At 37.8% G+C, this 17854-nt stretch overlaps 3 protein-coding genes and 1 long non-coding RNA gene across 12 annotated transcripts in view; 1 reads left to right on the top strand and 3 right to left on the bottom strand.

The window, feature by feature from the left end:
- Positions 1-182: 182 nt before the first annotated feature.
- LOC124109886 (uncharacterized) overlaps positions 183-17854 on the top strand; it is a 65115-nt gene continuing 47443 nt past the window's right edge. For all 6 annotated transcript variants that reach the window (XR_009224314.1, XR_006857122.2, XR_009224315.1 and 3 more), the window contains exon 1: positions 183-526. This is a non-coding gene — a long non-coding RNA (uncharacterized LOC124109886). The remainder of the gene's footprint in view (positions 527-17854) is intronic.
- Positions 1055-10175, bottom strand: Mycbp (MYC binding protein). Of its 2 annotated transcripts, none has more exons than XM_058570891.1 (5): positions 10027-10175; positions 9760-9832; positions 5983-6031; positions 5451-5580; positions 1055-2256 (listed from the first exon to the last, which is right to left on the bottom strand). In XM_058570891.1, the coding sequence occupies exons 1-5, from the start codon at positions 10156-10158 to the stop codon at positions 2233-2235; spliced, it is 408 nt and encodes a 135-aa protein (XP_058426874.1). In that variant the 5' UTR covers positions 10159-10175; the 3' UTR covers positions 1055-2232. The 2 variants fall into 2 exon arrangements, with proteins under 2 accessions (XP_058426874.1, XP_046324743.2); XM_046468787.2 differs by lacking the exon at positions 1055-2256 and adding an exon at positions 2863-4042.
- Gja9 (gap junction protein alpha 9) lies at positions 11002-13765 on the bottom strand. Its single transcript, XM_046468783.2, has one exon. The coding sequence runs from the start codon at positions 12931-12933 to the stop codon at positions 11392-11394; it is 1542 nt and encodes a 513-aa protein (XP_046324739.1). The 5' UTR covers positions 12934-13765; the 3' UTR covers positions 11002-11391.
- Positions 15768-17854, bottom strand: part of Rhbdl2 (rhomboid like 2) — a 51048-nt gene continuing 48961 nt past the window's right edge. For all 3 annotated transcript variants that reach the window (XM_046468784.2, XM_058570888.1, XM_058570889.1), the window contains exon 9: positions 15768-17750. In XM_046468784.2, the coding sequence (XP_046324740.1) occupies positions 17571-17750 (180 nt within the window). In that variant the 3' untranslated portion in view covers positions 15768-17570. The remainder of the gene's footprint in view (positions 17751-17854) is intronic.

Here is a 17854-nt window from a genome sequence, read left to right as displayed (position 1 = left end):
CCGCCGCTGCCACCGCCCCCGCCCCCGGCAGCCGCCGCCGTCCGGCCCGCCCCTCCGCACAGCCCGACTCTCATAGGCCCCGAGCTGGGGTCCAACCCCTCATTGGCTGCCCGAGCCGCCACTCGGAAGCAGCAGGGTAGGTGGTGCCCGTCACGTGCCCAGAATCACCTGACTCCCAGCAGCAGAGGGGGGAGGAGGAGTCACGAGGAGGGCGGCCCGGCCGCGCCTCTCGCCGGGCTCTGTCTCTCTGCCCGGGGCCCAGCCCGCACGCACCTTGGTCCTGCCCTGCACGCACAGTGCTCCTCAGTTTCTCTACCTTCTTCCGAGCTCTCCAGAGCACCACAAGGGGAGATGCTCTGCTTTAGGGGAAGAACCGATTGTCCTCCTCCTCCAATTGTACTCGCGGAACCGATACTTATTGATGCCTGTGACGTCCTGAGTATCTAACAAGGGGCTTGAAACTGGAACCGACTTGGACCTGCCTGCCCTCACAACTGCTTGAAGATTTAAGAGATCGGACCTCTGTGTAAGTAGCCTCGGCACGAGATATTGTGTGGGAATGCCTTAGGCACAGATGAAATGCGGGAGAATTGGCGTCTGAGTAGGTCTAGACGGATGGATGCAGTTGGGGTGAGCAGAAGTGTGAAGGATGAGCCAGCTGCAAGGCAAAGCCTCAACCAAGGCAGTCATGGGTGGGTGTGATAGCTTCATTTAGCAAGTAGTAGGACCGTGATAGGAAAGCAAATGCAACCAAGGTAGACTTTCTTTCTTCAGCAAATAGCTGGTAGTGAAAGCTGCTACCACTTCAAACTCAGCAGGACTCAATTTCCTGTCCTTCCCACATAGTCAAAACTTTACTTCTCCAGTAATTCCACCACCACCACCACCGTAGAACGCTGCTTCTCTGATCTTTTCGGATTAGAGACCCAGGGAAAGAATAACGGAAGCACACTAAAGCAAATGTTGGTTACCAAGAATGTTTGAGAAAAAATACAATAATTGTTGCTTTTCAGTCTCTAGAAGGAAATTTGACAACAAAGTACAGCCATACACGTTTTTAAAAGGTTGGGGTGGTTTTCCAAGGCAGATTATGAAGGCAGAGTACACTTCATGCACATCTAGGACTATATTCCAAAGGAGGAGAGCTCACTTTCTCAAAAGGCAGCTATTCCATTGGGGTAGAGTTTTGCTTAAAACTTTCTTATTCAAGTCAATAATCATACTCTGAAGCCTAAAATGGAACACAATATGTTTTCATAACGGCCCTTCAAATATTAAACTGCAGTCTTCATTAACCCACCAAGACAGTCTTCTCTGTTCCACACTAAACATCTTAAGTTCTCTCAACTATTCCTTCTATGGAACTGTTCCATAGAACTTTCTGTAATGATAGAAATGTTCTGAATTTCTGCTGTTCAATATGGTAGCCACTGGCCACATGTGGATTGAGCACTAGACCCATTGCCAGTGTGACTAAGGAACTGAATTATTTTTATTTAATTTTAACTGCCACATGCAGCTAATAGCAACCATATTGAACAGCACAGCCTTATATTTTCAAATCCCCTTTCCCTATTGGCTGTTCTTCCTTTATATGCATTCAAGTTTCCAATGTCTGGCACTTACAGAGCAGTACTGACCCACACAGTATTCTTTCCCCTAATCCTTTCCAGAATGGATTTTTTTTTTTTTAAGTATCTACAGAATATAAGTAGTTCACACTGGCCATCACTGGAACTATTTTGTTGGCAATCTTATTGCCTAAACTAGTATAACTACATTTCTAAGATTTGATATTCAACTTGTGGTTTGGGCCCAGCATTTGGGTACTCTAGATAGATAACCATTTTAAAATTTGTTCCAATATTGTCTACCAACCAGCCCTTCCAATTTTGCGGCACTCACACATTTGGCATTATTACCTCCTGATCTGTATGTAATTCTTTTGCAGTTTTGAAGGCACTTGTTACATTCATGATATTTAATTTGATCCTAACAATAACCTTGTGAGGTAGGCAAGATGTGAAATCTATATTTTATAGATAAGTCAGCTGAAGTATAGCAGGACTGAAGAGATCCATTTTCTAATCCATTGAGTATATACACAGTCTTCATCCAAATCCTTGATAGAAATGTTGAAGAGGCTCTCCAGAAGCCAGGCTGACCCCAAATTCTGAAACATCACTGGATGGTACAGCAGTTAAAAGCAGGTCATTTCCACTTAAGGTGTGATTATCCAACCCATATGTTGCCATTCTGTCCAAAGGGATGGTACAAGAAAGTATCACTAATTTGTTGACATAAATAGTAATACTAAAAAAACAAGAGGGTTTGCTGCCAGAAAAAAAAAAAAAAAAATGTTTTTGTCTGTATCCACAAAGGGACTGCTGCCATATCAACTGCTTGTTTATGTACCTGTTTTATAAACTACTTCAAGTCATTCATTTTTATTACACCCAGCCCTTAGCTGCTACTGTCCACGTAGAAGGCACTCCAAAAAGAAGAAGAGAAATCTGTCCAAGTAAATATTCTTCCAGTAGTATCTGGCATTCTCCAAAAACAAACTTGTGACTAGAAGAGACAAATCAGCCACATTGCTGTCAACACAACTGATTTAAATGCCCATATAATTGGCCTGGTCAGTTTTCAGCAGGTGTCAGTGTCTTTGCTAGTTAAACCAGCTTGCTTTGGATGTGTTTTGAATAAAGACAGGTTCTCTAACAATAGGGATGGAATACATGAAATAGGAACACTTCTTCAAAATGCCAGTCTATCAGTGAGGAAAATAAGTGATTAATACAACAAAACAAAAAGACTGTAAGTCTTCCAAAAGAAAAGGAAAAAGACTAACAAACAAGAATATAGTGGTTTACCATTTACAAATCTTTCACATACATTCTCATTTGACCCTCACAACAACCCTGTGAGGTAGGCAGCACAGACATTCTTCTCAATTAACAGATAAGGAAAGTGAATCTAAGAGCAGTTAACTGATGTGCCCAAGGTTCTGTAGTTAGCAAATAGTTTTGTAATATCAGTCTTTGGCCTAAAAATTCAGTGCCCAACCTCCCCTCATACTTGCCCTACCTACTTCACAGGAATAATGAAGATAAAATGAACTGAAAATTAGAAAAATACTTTGAGGGAAAAACCACTATATAATTATACCCAACATTGCCCATGATATATGGCTCATTCCTCTTCTCATTCCAGTTTGTGCATGAACCAGAATTTTATATTACTTCTGTGCTCAACTAAGCAACTAAGTAAGGCAGGGTAATAGTGTGATCCTGTTTAAAATTATATAAATTACAATCAGGGTAACTGCATTATTAATCAAATTGAAAAACAGACAGGCTAATGTGCAACTAGGACCCAATAAAGCACACAGCAAAACAAGGCAACATTATCAGATAGGGCATGATTGCATAGAAGGAAAACGTGGTGTCAGAGTTAAACTGACACACACACAGTTATCTAAGGCAAAGTGGTGGCAAAGAAGAGTTATTTGTTCTGCATTATATAAATAAGAGAAGATGATTCGTGGGAACCCATGCAAAAGCATCTTGTCACACAGATCTCTCCAGTTGCCTAAAGAGAATATAAACTCTGTCATCTTCATTGTCGAGAATGATTCTATCTATTCTTATATCCTGAACTAAACCAAGGAATACCTCCATGCTAATCTTCCTTGGCTAAAATACAACTAGTACCATTATTCCTAATCAGACTAATAAATAGAAATCTTTTAATGAATTAGATGGCTCTAATTTTTTTTTTTCAGGATTCACTTTGGATTCTTCTGCTTTAAGACCCAAAGCAAGTTATATTGAGTTTTTATTGGTGATTCTAAGTATATGTGTTTATAACAGTTGAAGTGTGAATTTAACATATTAAAAGAGTTTTATAGCATCTGTTCAGAAAAGATTATATACTATACAAACTATTCAAGTCATACAAAACCATTTTTTCAGTGTCTTTTCAACTGAGAAGAATCCTATTCAGCACGCTTCTCCTCCTGAGGTGGTTCATACTGAGCAAGCTATGGGGTAAAGACAGAGGAGTTTAGGTGAATTTTATTCTAAATTGGGTAAAAAGTTAATAAAACAAAATGAGTTTATTATATTCAATTTAGCTTCTGAATCAGTAATAAGTTTATAGAAACTATGATTTCTAAAACAGTAATTTAAGATTTAATATAATCAAACCTAATGAAAGCCCTTTTCATTTAAACATTTAATGTTCCTGAGAAACTACAATTTCAGTTCATGACTGAACTGTTCAAGTACTTGTTATACAATAATCTAAGTCTTCATAAAGATACTATGCCTTATAATAAGGAACTTTCTTCCACTCCACCAAAAATTTACTGAAATTTCCCCTAAAAAGTAGAGGAAGCCAGTGTGGTCATGCATGCCTGTAATCCCAGTGATCTGGGAGGCTAAGACAGGAGGATCTCTATTTCAAGACTAGTCTCAGCAACTAAGCCAGTCCCTGTCCAAAAACAAAAAAAGGGCTAGGGATGTGGCTCAATGGTAAAGCACCTCTGGGTTCAAAACAACAACAAAAAAAAGTAGAGGGGAAAGAGTTATGTAATGAGTATTAATATGGCTAGTCTATGTCTTTGACTTACAAAAAAAAAAAAAAGTAACTAATGTCTTTGATTTAAAAGGTGCCAGAATTTACTAGCACTTGCCTAGTATGGAATCTCAGATAATTTAAGATACTGCATTTTCTTTAATATATTAAGTTGTGCTTCCTTAACCTGGTTAAGTTTTGTACTCTTCCAATTAGGTGTCATACTTGAAAAGTTTGTTAACTTCACTGTGCTTTAAATTCCCTCACCTATAAAATGGCCTGAGTACCTGTTTTACTTATCTCAGAGTTATTGAGATCATAAAACACATTATGAGAAATACCTAGAGTAACATAAAATGTACTATGTGATTCAGAATGCAGTAAAATCTCAAAGGCTTAGTTGATGATTTGAAGTTTTTGCAAGTTCTTGTGGGAGTTGGAACAAAGAAAATAATATAAGCCTAGATAAAATTAAGTGCAATTTACTTCTGTAAATTTGTTAACACAGGGGCTACCAAATGACAGTGCAGATTATGCACTGCACAACTCTAGGAAGTACCATTTACAAGCAATGCCCCTAAACTGACCTAAACTAAGAATTTTAGAATTATCCATTTGCTTAAAAGCAGCCTTAAACAATGTTTCTATCTTTCTGTTGATGCAGGTTCCCAAGAACCTCTTCTTGACCACACTTTGCTTATTCTATGTACAGTCTGTCTGGTGACTTTTCTAGATGGGCATAAGTTTGCCTTGCATTTGATTCACATTGATATTCACCCTCCTCCTTCCCCAGTTGTGCATTTTAGTGAGGTTATGATCATATAATCACTAGAGGAAAATGTATTTTTAACATGAATTCCTTAAAAATTTACCTTTGCTTTCAGTTTTTTATTTTCTTCTACAGTAGCTTCATATTTTTCTTTCATTTCTGCCAGTTCTAAGCGGAGCAACTCTATTTCTGGATTTTCTGGGGTAGCAGCTCCTAAGTGATGCTTTAAAAAACTAATATCAATGTTAAGAACTTTACTTCTTAAAGCTGAATGGAATTAATGAACTAACCCAGAATAGAATCAATATCCAAGGCCATAATCAACCACCCACCAAGATTTACCAAGATATCATTGTCAAAAAACAGAATGGAAGGCTGGGGTTGTGGCTCAGCAGTAGAGTGCTCACCCAGCACGTGCGAGGCCTTGGGTTCAACCCTCAGCACCACATAAACACAAGTAAATAAAATAAAGATATTGTGTCCAACTATAACTAAAAAATAAATATTTAAAAAAAAAACAAAAAGGAAAATAACCTTTTCAATAAGCAAAAGTATTTTAAAGGTTATTATGTATGTGAAAAAATAAGAATTTCAATAATAAGGCCTTTTTCTGACTTCAAAGATGAAAAGGATACTCCAAAGCACTATTAGGTTTCTCTGGTTCTTCATATAAGGCTACCAACACTGCAAATCAAAAAGCAGAAAGAGCAACAATTAAAGTCTTAAATTTGAATGGCAGAAATTATATTCCATATCTAAGTGCCAAGCACACTGCTAAGACTGTCCATACAGTGGTGAACAAAGTCCCTGCTCCCAACTAATTTACAGTTCAATGCTAAAGTAAGGAATTAGACAAGAAAGAGTATCAAGCAGCAATGCTAAATAGTACATTTGGGAGCACACTGAAAGAATTGGGCATCAAACAAAGAAGGCATCCTAAGGGAAGGATAGACCTAAAACTGACATATCAAGTACAGCTGGATGGAGTTATGGGTAATGTGGCTGGAAAGGTGGTCAGGGGCCAGACTACAGAGGGTCATGTAAGTTTTGTTGGCCTTTAGTTACAGGATCCACTTCAGTGGAAGACCGACTGAAGTGGGTCAAGGATAATGGCAGAAAGAACAACAGTTAAGAGGTAGATGTAGTAATCCAATTAAACGCAGTAACCTGCACTAGATAGAATTATGGGGAAAAAATAAATTTAAGAAAACTTTAGGAAAGAGTAAGGCTGTGGTAATTACTTGAAGAAGCTTTCATTTCAAAATGTTCAAGAATGAAGTATCATACACAATATGCTAAAAAACACCAACCAAAAACGTTGCCAGTAACCACTTGCTCAAATCAGCATTAAAATATATACTACAGTAGTTTCATATCTAATAACTCATATTAGGACTATGTTGATCATCTTGTATTGAATGAGTACCTCCTGGAATTTTGTATTCAGATTAAAAAAAAAAAATCTCTAAACCAGTGGTTAACTGTTTTGTGCATGGAACCCTTTGAAAAATTCGATGAAAGCAAAAAACATAACTCCATACAAAAAGAAAAATATACATATATAAACTCTAAGTTAATAAGTCCTGTTCTAAACTAATTTGTATGTGTTCCTTTTAGTTTTTACAGCTTTATTAATTTAAAATAACAGTATGAAAAATTCAAACGTGCAACTACTTTTAACAACGCTGAAATACACTGTATTTTTTGGGAAGTTGGTATATTTACACTACTGTCCTCTCAGCTTCTCCTCTCTCCTTTCATTGTCTTTTACAGTACTCTAATTCCTGTTTATTACCTTTTTCTTTAAATTAAATGCTCAAACCTAATTCTTCTTCCATTCATTTCTACTGATCTCTATTGAATTCCTAACTTTACAAGACATGAATATCAGTGCTCCTACCCTTCCCCATTTCTTCTCCCACTCCATTTCTTTCAGTTTCTAAATTTCCGTCAGTGATATTTACAAGGTTGATAAATGCAAAACATAATGTAAATGCTAAGTTTCCTGAGTTTTCCTATGAATTAATACACATCCTTCTATTCAGACAAGTCTATATCAAATCATGTTCCCCTTTTGCCTTAACCAGGATTTTTTAAAAAATATATATTTTTTAGATGTTGATGGACCTTTATTTTACTCATTTATTTTTATGTGGTGCTGAGAATCAAACCCAGCGCCTCACACATGCTAGGCAAGTGCTCTACCACTGAGCCACAACCCCAGCCCCTTAACCAGGATTTTTTGGAGGTTAAAATAGTGCTCAAAACATCTAAAATGCCACCTCTTCTAAATGATTTTCTTATAGTGTTTTAATGTCATAAGCAATTTCAAATCTTCTTGGAAATAATGGGGTAAAAAATATAAATTTGAGGGGCTGGGTATATAGCCCAGTCAGTAAAATGCTTGCCTCACATGCACAAGGCACTGGGTTCAATCCCCAGTATTACCTCAAAAATAAATAAATAAATGTTTGTGTGTGAAATATCTGTTTAAAGATGAAAATACATTTTTACATAAATCTTGTCAATAGATACTATGTTTTCTGATGTTTATTTAGAAGACTGGCTATCTAAGGAGATTGAAGGGTTACATTTCTGTGGGTGTGAACAGGGATAAGAAGCCTCCAGGGATCTCTCTCATGAAGGAAAATCCTTGTATAGTCACAAGGCTGTGCATCTTCTCTCTGGTCAGTCATCTTCTACAACTGTCACTTTTTTGCCTTTTACCATCTGTCTTTCACTCACTTTAGCCACCATGTACAGTTTCAGTATTCTTTATCCAAAATGCTTGGCACCAAATACCTGATATTTTCAGATTTTGGAATATTTTCATATACATAATAAGATATTTGGGGAGTAGGACCCAAGAGTAAACACAAAATTCATTTATACTTCATGCACACCTCATATACATAGCCTGAAGGTATGTATATACATGTCACATGCAGTCAGGAGTGGATTTTTCCACTTGCAGCATCAAGTCAGTGCTCAAAATTTTTCAAATCTTGTAGTATTTTGAATTTTAGATATCCTGATTAGAGATGCTCAACCTGTATTTCCTGGAACTCTTGACAACATACTTAGCTCATTCAGATCTCTGCTCAAAAGTTACTTCATAAGAAAGGCCTTTCCCCCATTACCTTGTGTAAAATGGCACACAAATCCTACCCTTCACCTTTTTATCTTCTAACATTGGTATCAGTTTTAAATTATAACACTACCACTAGCTGACACTCTGTATTTCTTGATTATCTGTCTCCCCAACCAGGATGCAAGCTCATGAGGGCAAGAACTCTTTCTTTTCCATTGCTAGCCCCACTGTCTAGAATAGACACCTATTAATTGCTTAAATGAAAAAAGGGACTGTATGGGGTTTCCTAAGGAATGAAATTCCAAGCATCTATGATACTTGGGGAGACAACATAGCACAGCATTTTCAGAGTATCTCCTTATTATTTGCAAAAATGGAGGGAAACTACTAATTGAACCTAGACAAGAAGCAATTCAAAATTGCCAACATATCCATGCATGGGAATGAAAAGGCCTGCTTTCTGCTAGACCCAGGAGTTCTCCCAGAATTTTCCCTTAACCTTTATTTCTGCACAAAATGCAGATATTATTATCCAGTCATTTCTCATTTTCTTATGGATCCATGTCTGCACCCCTGCCAGGATTCCATCATCTTTGAAAATCCCAGTCAATGCATAGAGCAATATATAACAGGCATTCAGATTACAGCTGAGCTAATTAAGTAAGCAGTACTTCACTATCTCTTGGAATCCTCCTGTTTCAAGCACCTTCCTTGTCTACTTAGATCTTGAATCCAGGAAGAAAGAGATGTAACAGTGTAACAGTAAACTTCCATTTTTAAAAGCGTAAACAATATAACTATTTATGAAGCGTCCTATACACAAAATAGGAATTGCTATAGACTAAGAAATAGGGAATTGAAAAGCCACAGTATCTATGAATCACTTACTTCGGGATAAGCCTCACTCAACTACTTTATAGCCCACTTTCAAATCTGCTAATTTCTCAAGTTGCTCTTTGTTCGAGGGAAAATATTTCTTAAGATTCTGAGGACTCTGCAAACTCGGTAAAGCGGAAGGAATTGGGACCTCACGGTCTTCAATAAACATATTCACTGCGGCTGCTCGAGGCAAAGCAACGGAAGTTGGAGAGACTTTGCAACAGCTGCAAGAGTTTCACTCCCCGCGCTGAGAGCGATAGCGTGAACTAGGCTACCCCACCAAGCAGCGTCTGGCAGCCAGAGCGAGCCGGTCCCGCTCATTCCCAAGCACTCTTCTCTGGACCCTAGACGGGCCCCACCTGTTCCCCCTCCTTCCCCACGCCGTGGCCCGTCAGGGGCACCGTGCCGAGGGCACGTGAAACCCTCTCCTAGCCATGCTTACCTTTGGTCAGCGTGTCCAGCACCCCCGACTTCTCCAAGTACCTCCGGAACTGCTCGCGCTTCGAGTCGGCGGCCTGAGGAGACACCGCAGGTCAGTGACCTGAGTCCGGGGGCCAGAGCAGGAAGAAGGCGCTTAGAGTCTGGCAACCCCACCTCCGCCTCGCTGCCTCAGGCCCCCGAAACCTGCACGCGCCCCCATCTCCCACCCGGAGCCGACCAGCGGCTGGCTACCGCCCGCACTCCCCCAGCCACGCCGCGCCCCCCTCACTTTGTAATGGGCCATAGTGACAGCGGCCGCGGCGTAGCTGGCGCCGGAGACCGTGGCTGGCGGGCTTGGAGGAGCACTGCTCATGCGCGGAGGGCGCGCGCGCTTGCGCACTTGCGAACCACGGGCCGGCATCACCGGGGTGTGGCCTGTTTTCATGGCGACCAGGACGCTCAGCATCCCCAGGCGCCGGCAGAACTGAGGGAGACTGCGTACGCCCGCCCCTCTGGCTGTCGGAGTAGCGCCTTTCCTTCCTCTTCCGGTCCCCAGGGCGGTTCGGTTGCTTAGCGAAGAGGCGAGGGTTTGGCAACTCGTTGTAAGCGTCCAGGTGGAGCCCGGAGTGGGCGTGGTGCCCGAGGGCGGGGCCTTCGGGGTCCTGGAGCTTAACACCCTCGGAGGAGGATAGATCGCCCTACTTGTAGTGGGCGCGCCCTTCGAACCCAGGTCTTCGAAGCTGTGGTGACCTGTGTGTGTTGGACTTTTTGGCTCTCATCTGGAAAAAGTACGCACGACCAAAGCAGGACGACTCTTGGATTTCCAATTTTTAAATCGTATGTTTTGGCTCCAGTTTTACATTTGGAGTCTCCTTGTTTTGTGGCTGACTTGAAGTAGCCCTCTGGAGGATCAGCACTAATGTGCTAATAAAACCTTTTGAGCGCTTACTGTGCAGGAGGTACAGTGCGTTTTAAACATAGTTCTTTTTTCTTTCTTTCCTTCTTTTTTTTTTTATTTTAATTCTCACAACATCTTTGTAGGTAAGTATGGTAGTAAAATGACATGACTAGGTTACGTGACCAGTGAATAGGAGAGCCAGGAAAGACTCCAATCCAGAATGTGAATCACGATGCTATGTACTGGTGAGAGAAAGTCTTGCATCTTTTTCAATATTTTATTTACTAGATAGCAATATTATGGTTATATTCAACACACATCAGTTTGCAGTTTATAAAGAAACTAAGTTATTAAATCCCAGGGCAAACAACATTAACCTAGTATCCAAAATAAAGGATTAGTAACTAAAAGGAGTAATTACATAGATCAAGAACAATTTTCTAAGGCTGTGAGAAAAACCTGATCCCAAACCATTTAGGATCGAATCAGAGCATGTGATTTTCCCAAGTCAGTATCGCATATTTTTAAGGGAGGCTAAAAAATACATCCTAATTTGGCTACCCTACGTCTTTGAATTTAGAACTTCCCCCTTCACAGTTCAGAATTAGAGCTGTTTTTCATTTCTGAAATGAGTTTGCAGTTGTCTATCACAACAGCTGGTCTTTAGAAATATCCTTATCTATTTTCTCCATGTTCCACCACCACTGTTACTACTCTGATGACATAATATGCAGAATATCTAAAAGCAACAACGGTTCAGATCTGAAGGTCTGTTGGAACCCTCCTACCAATGAAGTTGTTTGTCAAGGACATTAAATGATTTGGAGGACAATCCGTAGAATTGTTGCAGGTTCTAATAAACTTTGACTCAAAGGACCACTCTCCCAAAGAATCAGAAGTGTTTGGAATGTCAAGTGGTTGGAAGTCTCTCTGTGAAGGAGGAAGGTTTCTGATAGTGCCCTCTCTGAACTGGCCCTGGAGGTTATCTATAGGAGATGACCCTTGGTTTGCATCTTCTGTAGAGGGACCCCACGTAGTACTGAGCCACCGAGGTTTCCAGGTGCAGGAGTCTGTTGCCAGGGAGAAAGTTGTGTGGGGTGACTGCCCCATGTGGTTGTCTGTATCTATAGCAATACCTGGAATAGAACAGTGATCTCTAGAATAATGGTTCTTTTTGCTCTCTTTGCCATCAACTTCTTTTTTTTCCTGCAAGTGGTTACCATTAACTTCTTTTCTAAATATTTTATGAGTGTCTTTGTTATTTTTTGAGCTGATGTGTTGAGGGTGACTGCAAGTAGTACTAAGTGTGTACATCTCATTAGTTTCCTGTTCATCCAAAATGCTTTTCTCATCATTTATGTCATGATTGTCAGGATCTGCCTGAAATACAGAAGATGAATTTAAACTTGGGTATGCTACTCTGTGTGTTTGTTTTTCCACTATCAGATTATAATCAGGTGCTGAAGGGAGTCGTTTCAGTGAATTTGCAGATGTGCTCTGATATTTGGCTAGACTTTGTTTTGACTTTGCACAGAATTCATTGTGTTCATTCTTCGATTTATATTGTCCCAAGAGCCCTCTTTTAATCTTTTTAAAACCTAGGTGGAAAATTTCTAAAATGTTTAAGAAAAGTGAAACAGTGGCTATGGATTGCATAAAAAATAGAAATATTGTCTTTTCTGTTGGTCTTGAAACAAAACAATCGATTATATTTGGACATGGGTGACCATGGCATTTAAATAGAGGCTCTAAGTGAAATCCATATAAAAGGTACTGTCCAATCATGAACCCAACTTCAACTACAGAACGAGTGAAAATGTGTATCACGTAAGTGCAAAGCAAGGTTCCTCTGAGCGGAGCTTTATTTAGTTTCCTTTGTTCCAGCTGACAGAGCTCTTGCTCTAATCTCCTCTGATTTGCAGGCATTTCAAACTCTATCCCATCCAGTTCTCTCCTTAATTGAGCTTTCATCTTCTCCCTCTCTTTCTCTAGAACTCTCAGTCGGTATAAAGCATGGCCCATGTAGACCAGAGATGGTGAAGACACAAATATCACCTGCAGAACCCAGTATCTAATGAGGGAAATAGGAAAGGCCTGGTCATAGCATACATTTCTGCAACCTGGTTGTTGTGTATTGCAGATGAAGCCAGACTGCTCATCATTCCAGACATCTTCAGCTGCTACTCCCAGAACAAGCATTCGAAATATGAATAATATGGTGAGCCAGATCTTTCCAATCATGGTGGAGTGAATATGAACTTCCTCCAGAATGCCTCCAAGGAGATTCCAGTCCCCCATGCTTATTTATTCAGCCATCTTAGCTCTGAACCCCATCAAACAGGAGGCAGATAAATTCTTCCATTCTGAAGGGAGCACTGTTTCTTAAAGCAAACCTATGGCCAAAATATGAACAAATCATCACTCTTTCCATGTGCTGATTTTTTACTTTTTTTCCCTAGATAGCAGTAACAATCTGCCACAAAGAATGTATTTTAGATGTGAGGCGTTTAAAAGAATTTTGTTTAGATATTACAGTGCAAAAAAAAAAAAAGGTGATACCTAGCGGAAGCATGTATATATTATAAACAGAATTGTTGGGCTAGTGATGTAGCTTAGTGGTAGAATGTGTGCCTAACATGCATGAGGCCCTGGGTTCAATCCCCAGCCCCACCAAAAAATAAATAAAAAGTAAAAATAGAATTCTGAGATTCCCATCATAAGTCATCTTACTTAGCTTAAGTATCTTGTTTAATTTTCTTTAACTGGGAACTCTTAGAGACAGTCCTAAAAATACTGACTTGATCTTACAAACAAACCTATTAAGATTATTTTACATAAGAGTTTACAACCTAAGTGATTGTAAATTTTCATCAGGAAAAATGAATGTGCTTCATCTGATAATTCAATACAATACAGCATTTAATGAAACCAGAGGAAATAACCTGGCTCTTGCTATAAGAATTTAGATTAATGTTTTTTTGTTTTGTTTTGTTTGTGTTTTGTCTTGTTTTATTTAGTTTGTGGTGCTGGGGATTGAACACAGGTCCTCACACGTGCTAGGCAGACACTCTACCACTGAGTCACATCCCTAGCCTGAATTTAGATTAGTTTTTTAATACACATTTGAATATCTAAATTCTGGTTTCTTTCTGGCAGTTGTTGAGCATTTTTAGAAATCAATTCCAGTAATATTTATGAATATTTATAAAATTCTTACACTTTGCTATAAAAAATTTATAAATTTTTATCATATTAAAATGCACTCTAAAATTTCTCAGCTGTTGTATGGTACTAAAATATTATTAGGAATGGGATAAAATAAATTCATCACTGGGGTGGTGATGGTATTATAGAAAATATTGTAACAATGTCTTATCTCTTTAAGATGTAGCTTCTTTCTTGGAGAGAACAGTGGGACAAATTAGAATTTAGCTACTTGGATTATTGGCCAATAAATTCCATATAATATTTATGAAGGCTATCTTAGGCTTTCCACAAAGGAAAGATAGAAATAATGAATGTTTTCATTCCCTTTCATTTAAAACATATAAATGTATGTCCTGTGTCCTTTATATAAAGGGAAATAATACACAATCAAAGAAAATACTAGGATACTATAGTTCCAAGATACATTCATCACAAAAATCCTGATAGATTCATCACAAAGATCTTATGAGGTGGCTATTTCACCCATTTGTTATTTATCCCATTTTATCTATATGATGCAGAAACTGAGGCATGCCTTAATTTGCCAAGGTCACACAGCTGAAGCTGGCATTCAAACCCATCAGTGTGGCTCTAGAGTCAGTTCTTAACTATCTTTCCTAACCACTATTTTTCCTCTTAAACATACTTGAAATTTTCATGAAAGAAACATCAAGAGATCATGTTTTCTCTTAAAAGTTCATTTAAGGGGCTGGGGTTGTGGCTCACTGGTAGAGCCCATGCCTTGCACGTGTGAGGCACTGGGTTTGATCCTCAGCACCACATAAAAATAAATAAAGGTATTGTGTCCATCTACAACTAAAAAAAATATTTGAAAAAAAGGTAATTCAACCTCATCTTTTAAAAAAGGTCATTTAAGTTTAGGAATGTTGAATAGTGATAGTTTTAGCTTTCTGGTTCTAGAGTCTCTAGTTTTTTAAAGATTTGTACAGTTAATAAAACTTACAAAAGCAGCAGTTGTCTAAAATTTAGCCATATTCCTGATAGAAAAATTTTATATTGACTGTATTATATTAATAATAGTATTCTCTGACTTTTAAAATGTAAATTGGGATGTTATTATTGTTATTTATAATAGTATGAATTAAAAACATCCAAAATAATTATCCATCCAAGAAAGATTGGTTAAATAAATAATGATACATCCACAGTGTGATATCAGGCAGCCAGTAGAAATGATAAATGTATACTAACATAAAAAGACATTTAACATTTTGTTTCAGTGCAATTCAAAATAGTATAGTCCACTATTATAAATTTATTTATATGTAGAGTAATGCATATAAAAAACTCTAGAAGGATATCTGTCAAAATATTAACAGATTATCTCTGGATAATGGAATTAAAATTGACTTAATTTTTTTATATTTTTGTTTTTTAATGTTTTACCATGAGCCCTTTACTATTATAATCATAAAAGGAAATATTTTTTCCCCTTAAAGTATAAAACATAGTATTTCCTAAAAGAAGGAATGGTATAATTTAATTATAAATTAAAACTTTCATGACAAATGATATGAAAACTAGTACACATACATACAGTTCCACAGAATTCAAAGCAAAAGTTAAAAACATTTCAAACAATTATTTCTTAATTAGCTAAGAGAGAGATTAACACAAACCTTTTTAAGCTTTGATAAATCTGAGAAGCACATCATGCTTAGAAGTTATACCATGGCTGTCTTCAGCTTCTCTGAAAGCATCCCTTTGAGGTATACAGCAGATTCTGGTCAGTTCAGCGCCATGGATGAGTCAGCTAGCAACTAAAATCCATTTCCCTTTCTGCTCATTCTACAACAGCACTAGCCAATAGAACTAACTTCTGCAACATTGGAAATATTCTCTTTCTGCTTTGTCCAATAAGGTAGTCACCAGCTACATGCAGCAATTGAACACTTGCAGTCTAGTTTGTGTATGACAGCAACTGAAGTTTTAATTTTGTTTAATAGAAACTTAAAGAGCTACATGTACATAGTGGCTACTTTGTTGGACATCACAGATAAAGAATGCTTCCAGGGAATGAAACTAACCACATTATGTTGTATACATATGTGAACATGTAACAACAAATCCCACTAATATGTCTAATTATTATGCACTGATAAAAAATTATTAAAGAATTCCTAATAGTAAAATACAATCTAGAAGAGCATTATGAGCTCCAAATTAAACTAAATAAATGGTTCCTCTGTAATTCAGAGATGTCAAATTTAAGACATCAGGAGATGTTTGTATGTGTTTTTACTGTAATTTTTGCCAATAAAACATCACTATTTTTGGTTATGTAACCCATATTTCTAGTACCAAAAGAATCTTTCTTTCTTAATAGATAATAACTTCATCATCAGCCCATAATCAATGGGTTATGCTCGATTTTATGGTTAGATAAATTCTGTTGCTCTCTCTAGTTTTCTACTAACAATTACATTGTACTTCAGGTCATTAAACAGGTCTCTTCAGAGCTAGTGACCTGGTGCATTGGCCATGGCAGATAAATATTCCTCCCCTGAAAAGCTACTTTTTAGATTAAACAGAAACATTTCATCAAGGGAACAATTATATACATATATTCTTGTTTACATTATGTGTATATTAATGTTTATATATTATAAAACATATATGCTGTGTAATATATAATTATTGGTAACTTTAAAATACTCATCCTCAGTAGTCAGAGATAAATTCAAATAAAGCATTATATTCTAACTATCAAAATGCAAAAATTTCAAGATTTCAAATATCATCTTTTTTCAAAGTAGAGGAAAACTTGTATATGTTAGGTAAGAATATAATTGGATACAAATACTCAAAGAGCAATTTAAATCTATCACAATTAACATTTCTACTGGATACTTGAAATATTCATTCAGCAAACACTTAAAAATATACTGCATATACTAGGACATTCACTCTTGGTAACCATACAAAACTAGCACAATTTAAAAGTCCAATAAAGAAATGGTTTAACTATGGACTATCTGTATCATTCAACTCAGAGAACAAAGGTCTCTATGAACTGATACAGAAAGATCGCTGTCATATTGTAAAGCAAGTTACAGAGCAATACATGTATCTTAATCTTGTTAAAACCTATACTTTATCTGGGCACAATGGTACATGCTTATAATGCCAGCTTCTCAGGAGGCTGAGGCAGGAGGATCACAAGTTCAAGGCCACCCTGGGCAACTTAGTGAGACTCTTGTCTCAAAATTAAAAGTGCTGGGGATGTAACTCAGTGGTAGAACATTTGCCTAGTATGCCCAAGGTCTGGGTAATCCCAGGGTTCAGTTCCTAGTACAAAAAAAAAAAAAAAGTATATCAAGAGTATAACACAGATATGAGAAGTTTTTATTTTTCACATAGTACAGTATCCATGGATTCTATGAAACAGTCTCCAAAGTATGTCCTCCAAGTAAAGCCAGTTCTCTTTTATAGAATATATCCATGCATACCATGTGCCTGGAAGACCCAATCTCTGGCTTTTACTACTAGTGTTTTTTCTTTCTCTTCCTGCTCTTGGCATTCAGAAGGTTCTTCCTCTAATCAGAAGGCCCTTTGGTAAGTAGTCCTTGCTTGCAACTGATGAGTTAGGTGTTGTTTTATACTCTTTATAAAACTGTTAGCATTTGCTGGAACTCTGTTTCTTCATAAAGTTTTCCATTTCTCCCTCATATGGCTCTTTTTATTATTGGGCTTAAATTAGGGGCAGGTCAGTTTGCTGGGGACAGGAAAATGTTGAAAAATACAGCAAATAAGACACAAGCTAAATAAGCAGCAATTGCTATCCAAAACCTTGGATCTTTCAGCAGTGCTTTATCAAAGCAGCTAAACACAGTATAACCTATGGACATTCCAGCAAATCCACCTGCGATGTGAGCTGCAAAGGACACCTTTGGAGAAAAGAAGAAAAGTGGAAATAAGAAAATGCTAATTGCATGTTTTGGCTGTATCTCTCTTAGTGAAACACAAATACCATCATAAACAAACAAGAGTC

Source organism: Marmota monax, unplaced genomic scaffold (assembly GCF_021218885.2).
Source record: "Marmota monax isolate L192 unplaced genomic scaffold, Marmota_monax_Labrador192_F-V1.1 WCK01_AAM20220418_F8-fsc00008, whole genome shotgun sequence".
In the NCBI taxonomy this organism is placed as follows: Eukaryota; Metazoa; Chordata; class Mammalia; order Rodentia; family Sciuridae; genus Marmota; species Marmota monax.
Note: the sequence above shows the minus strand (reverse complement) of the source record. Positions and strands in the feature narration are given on the sequence as shown.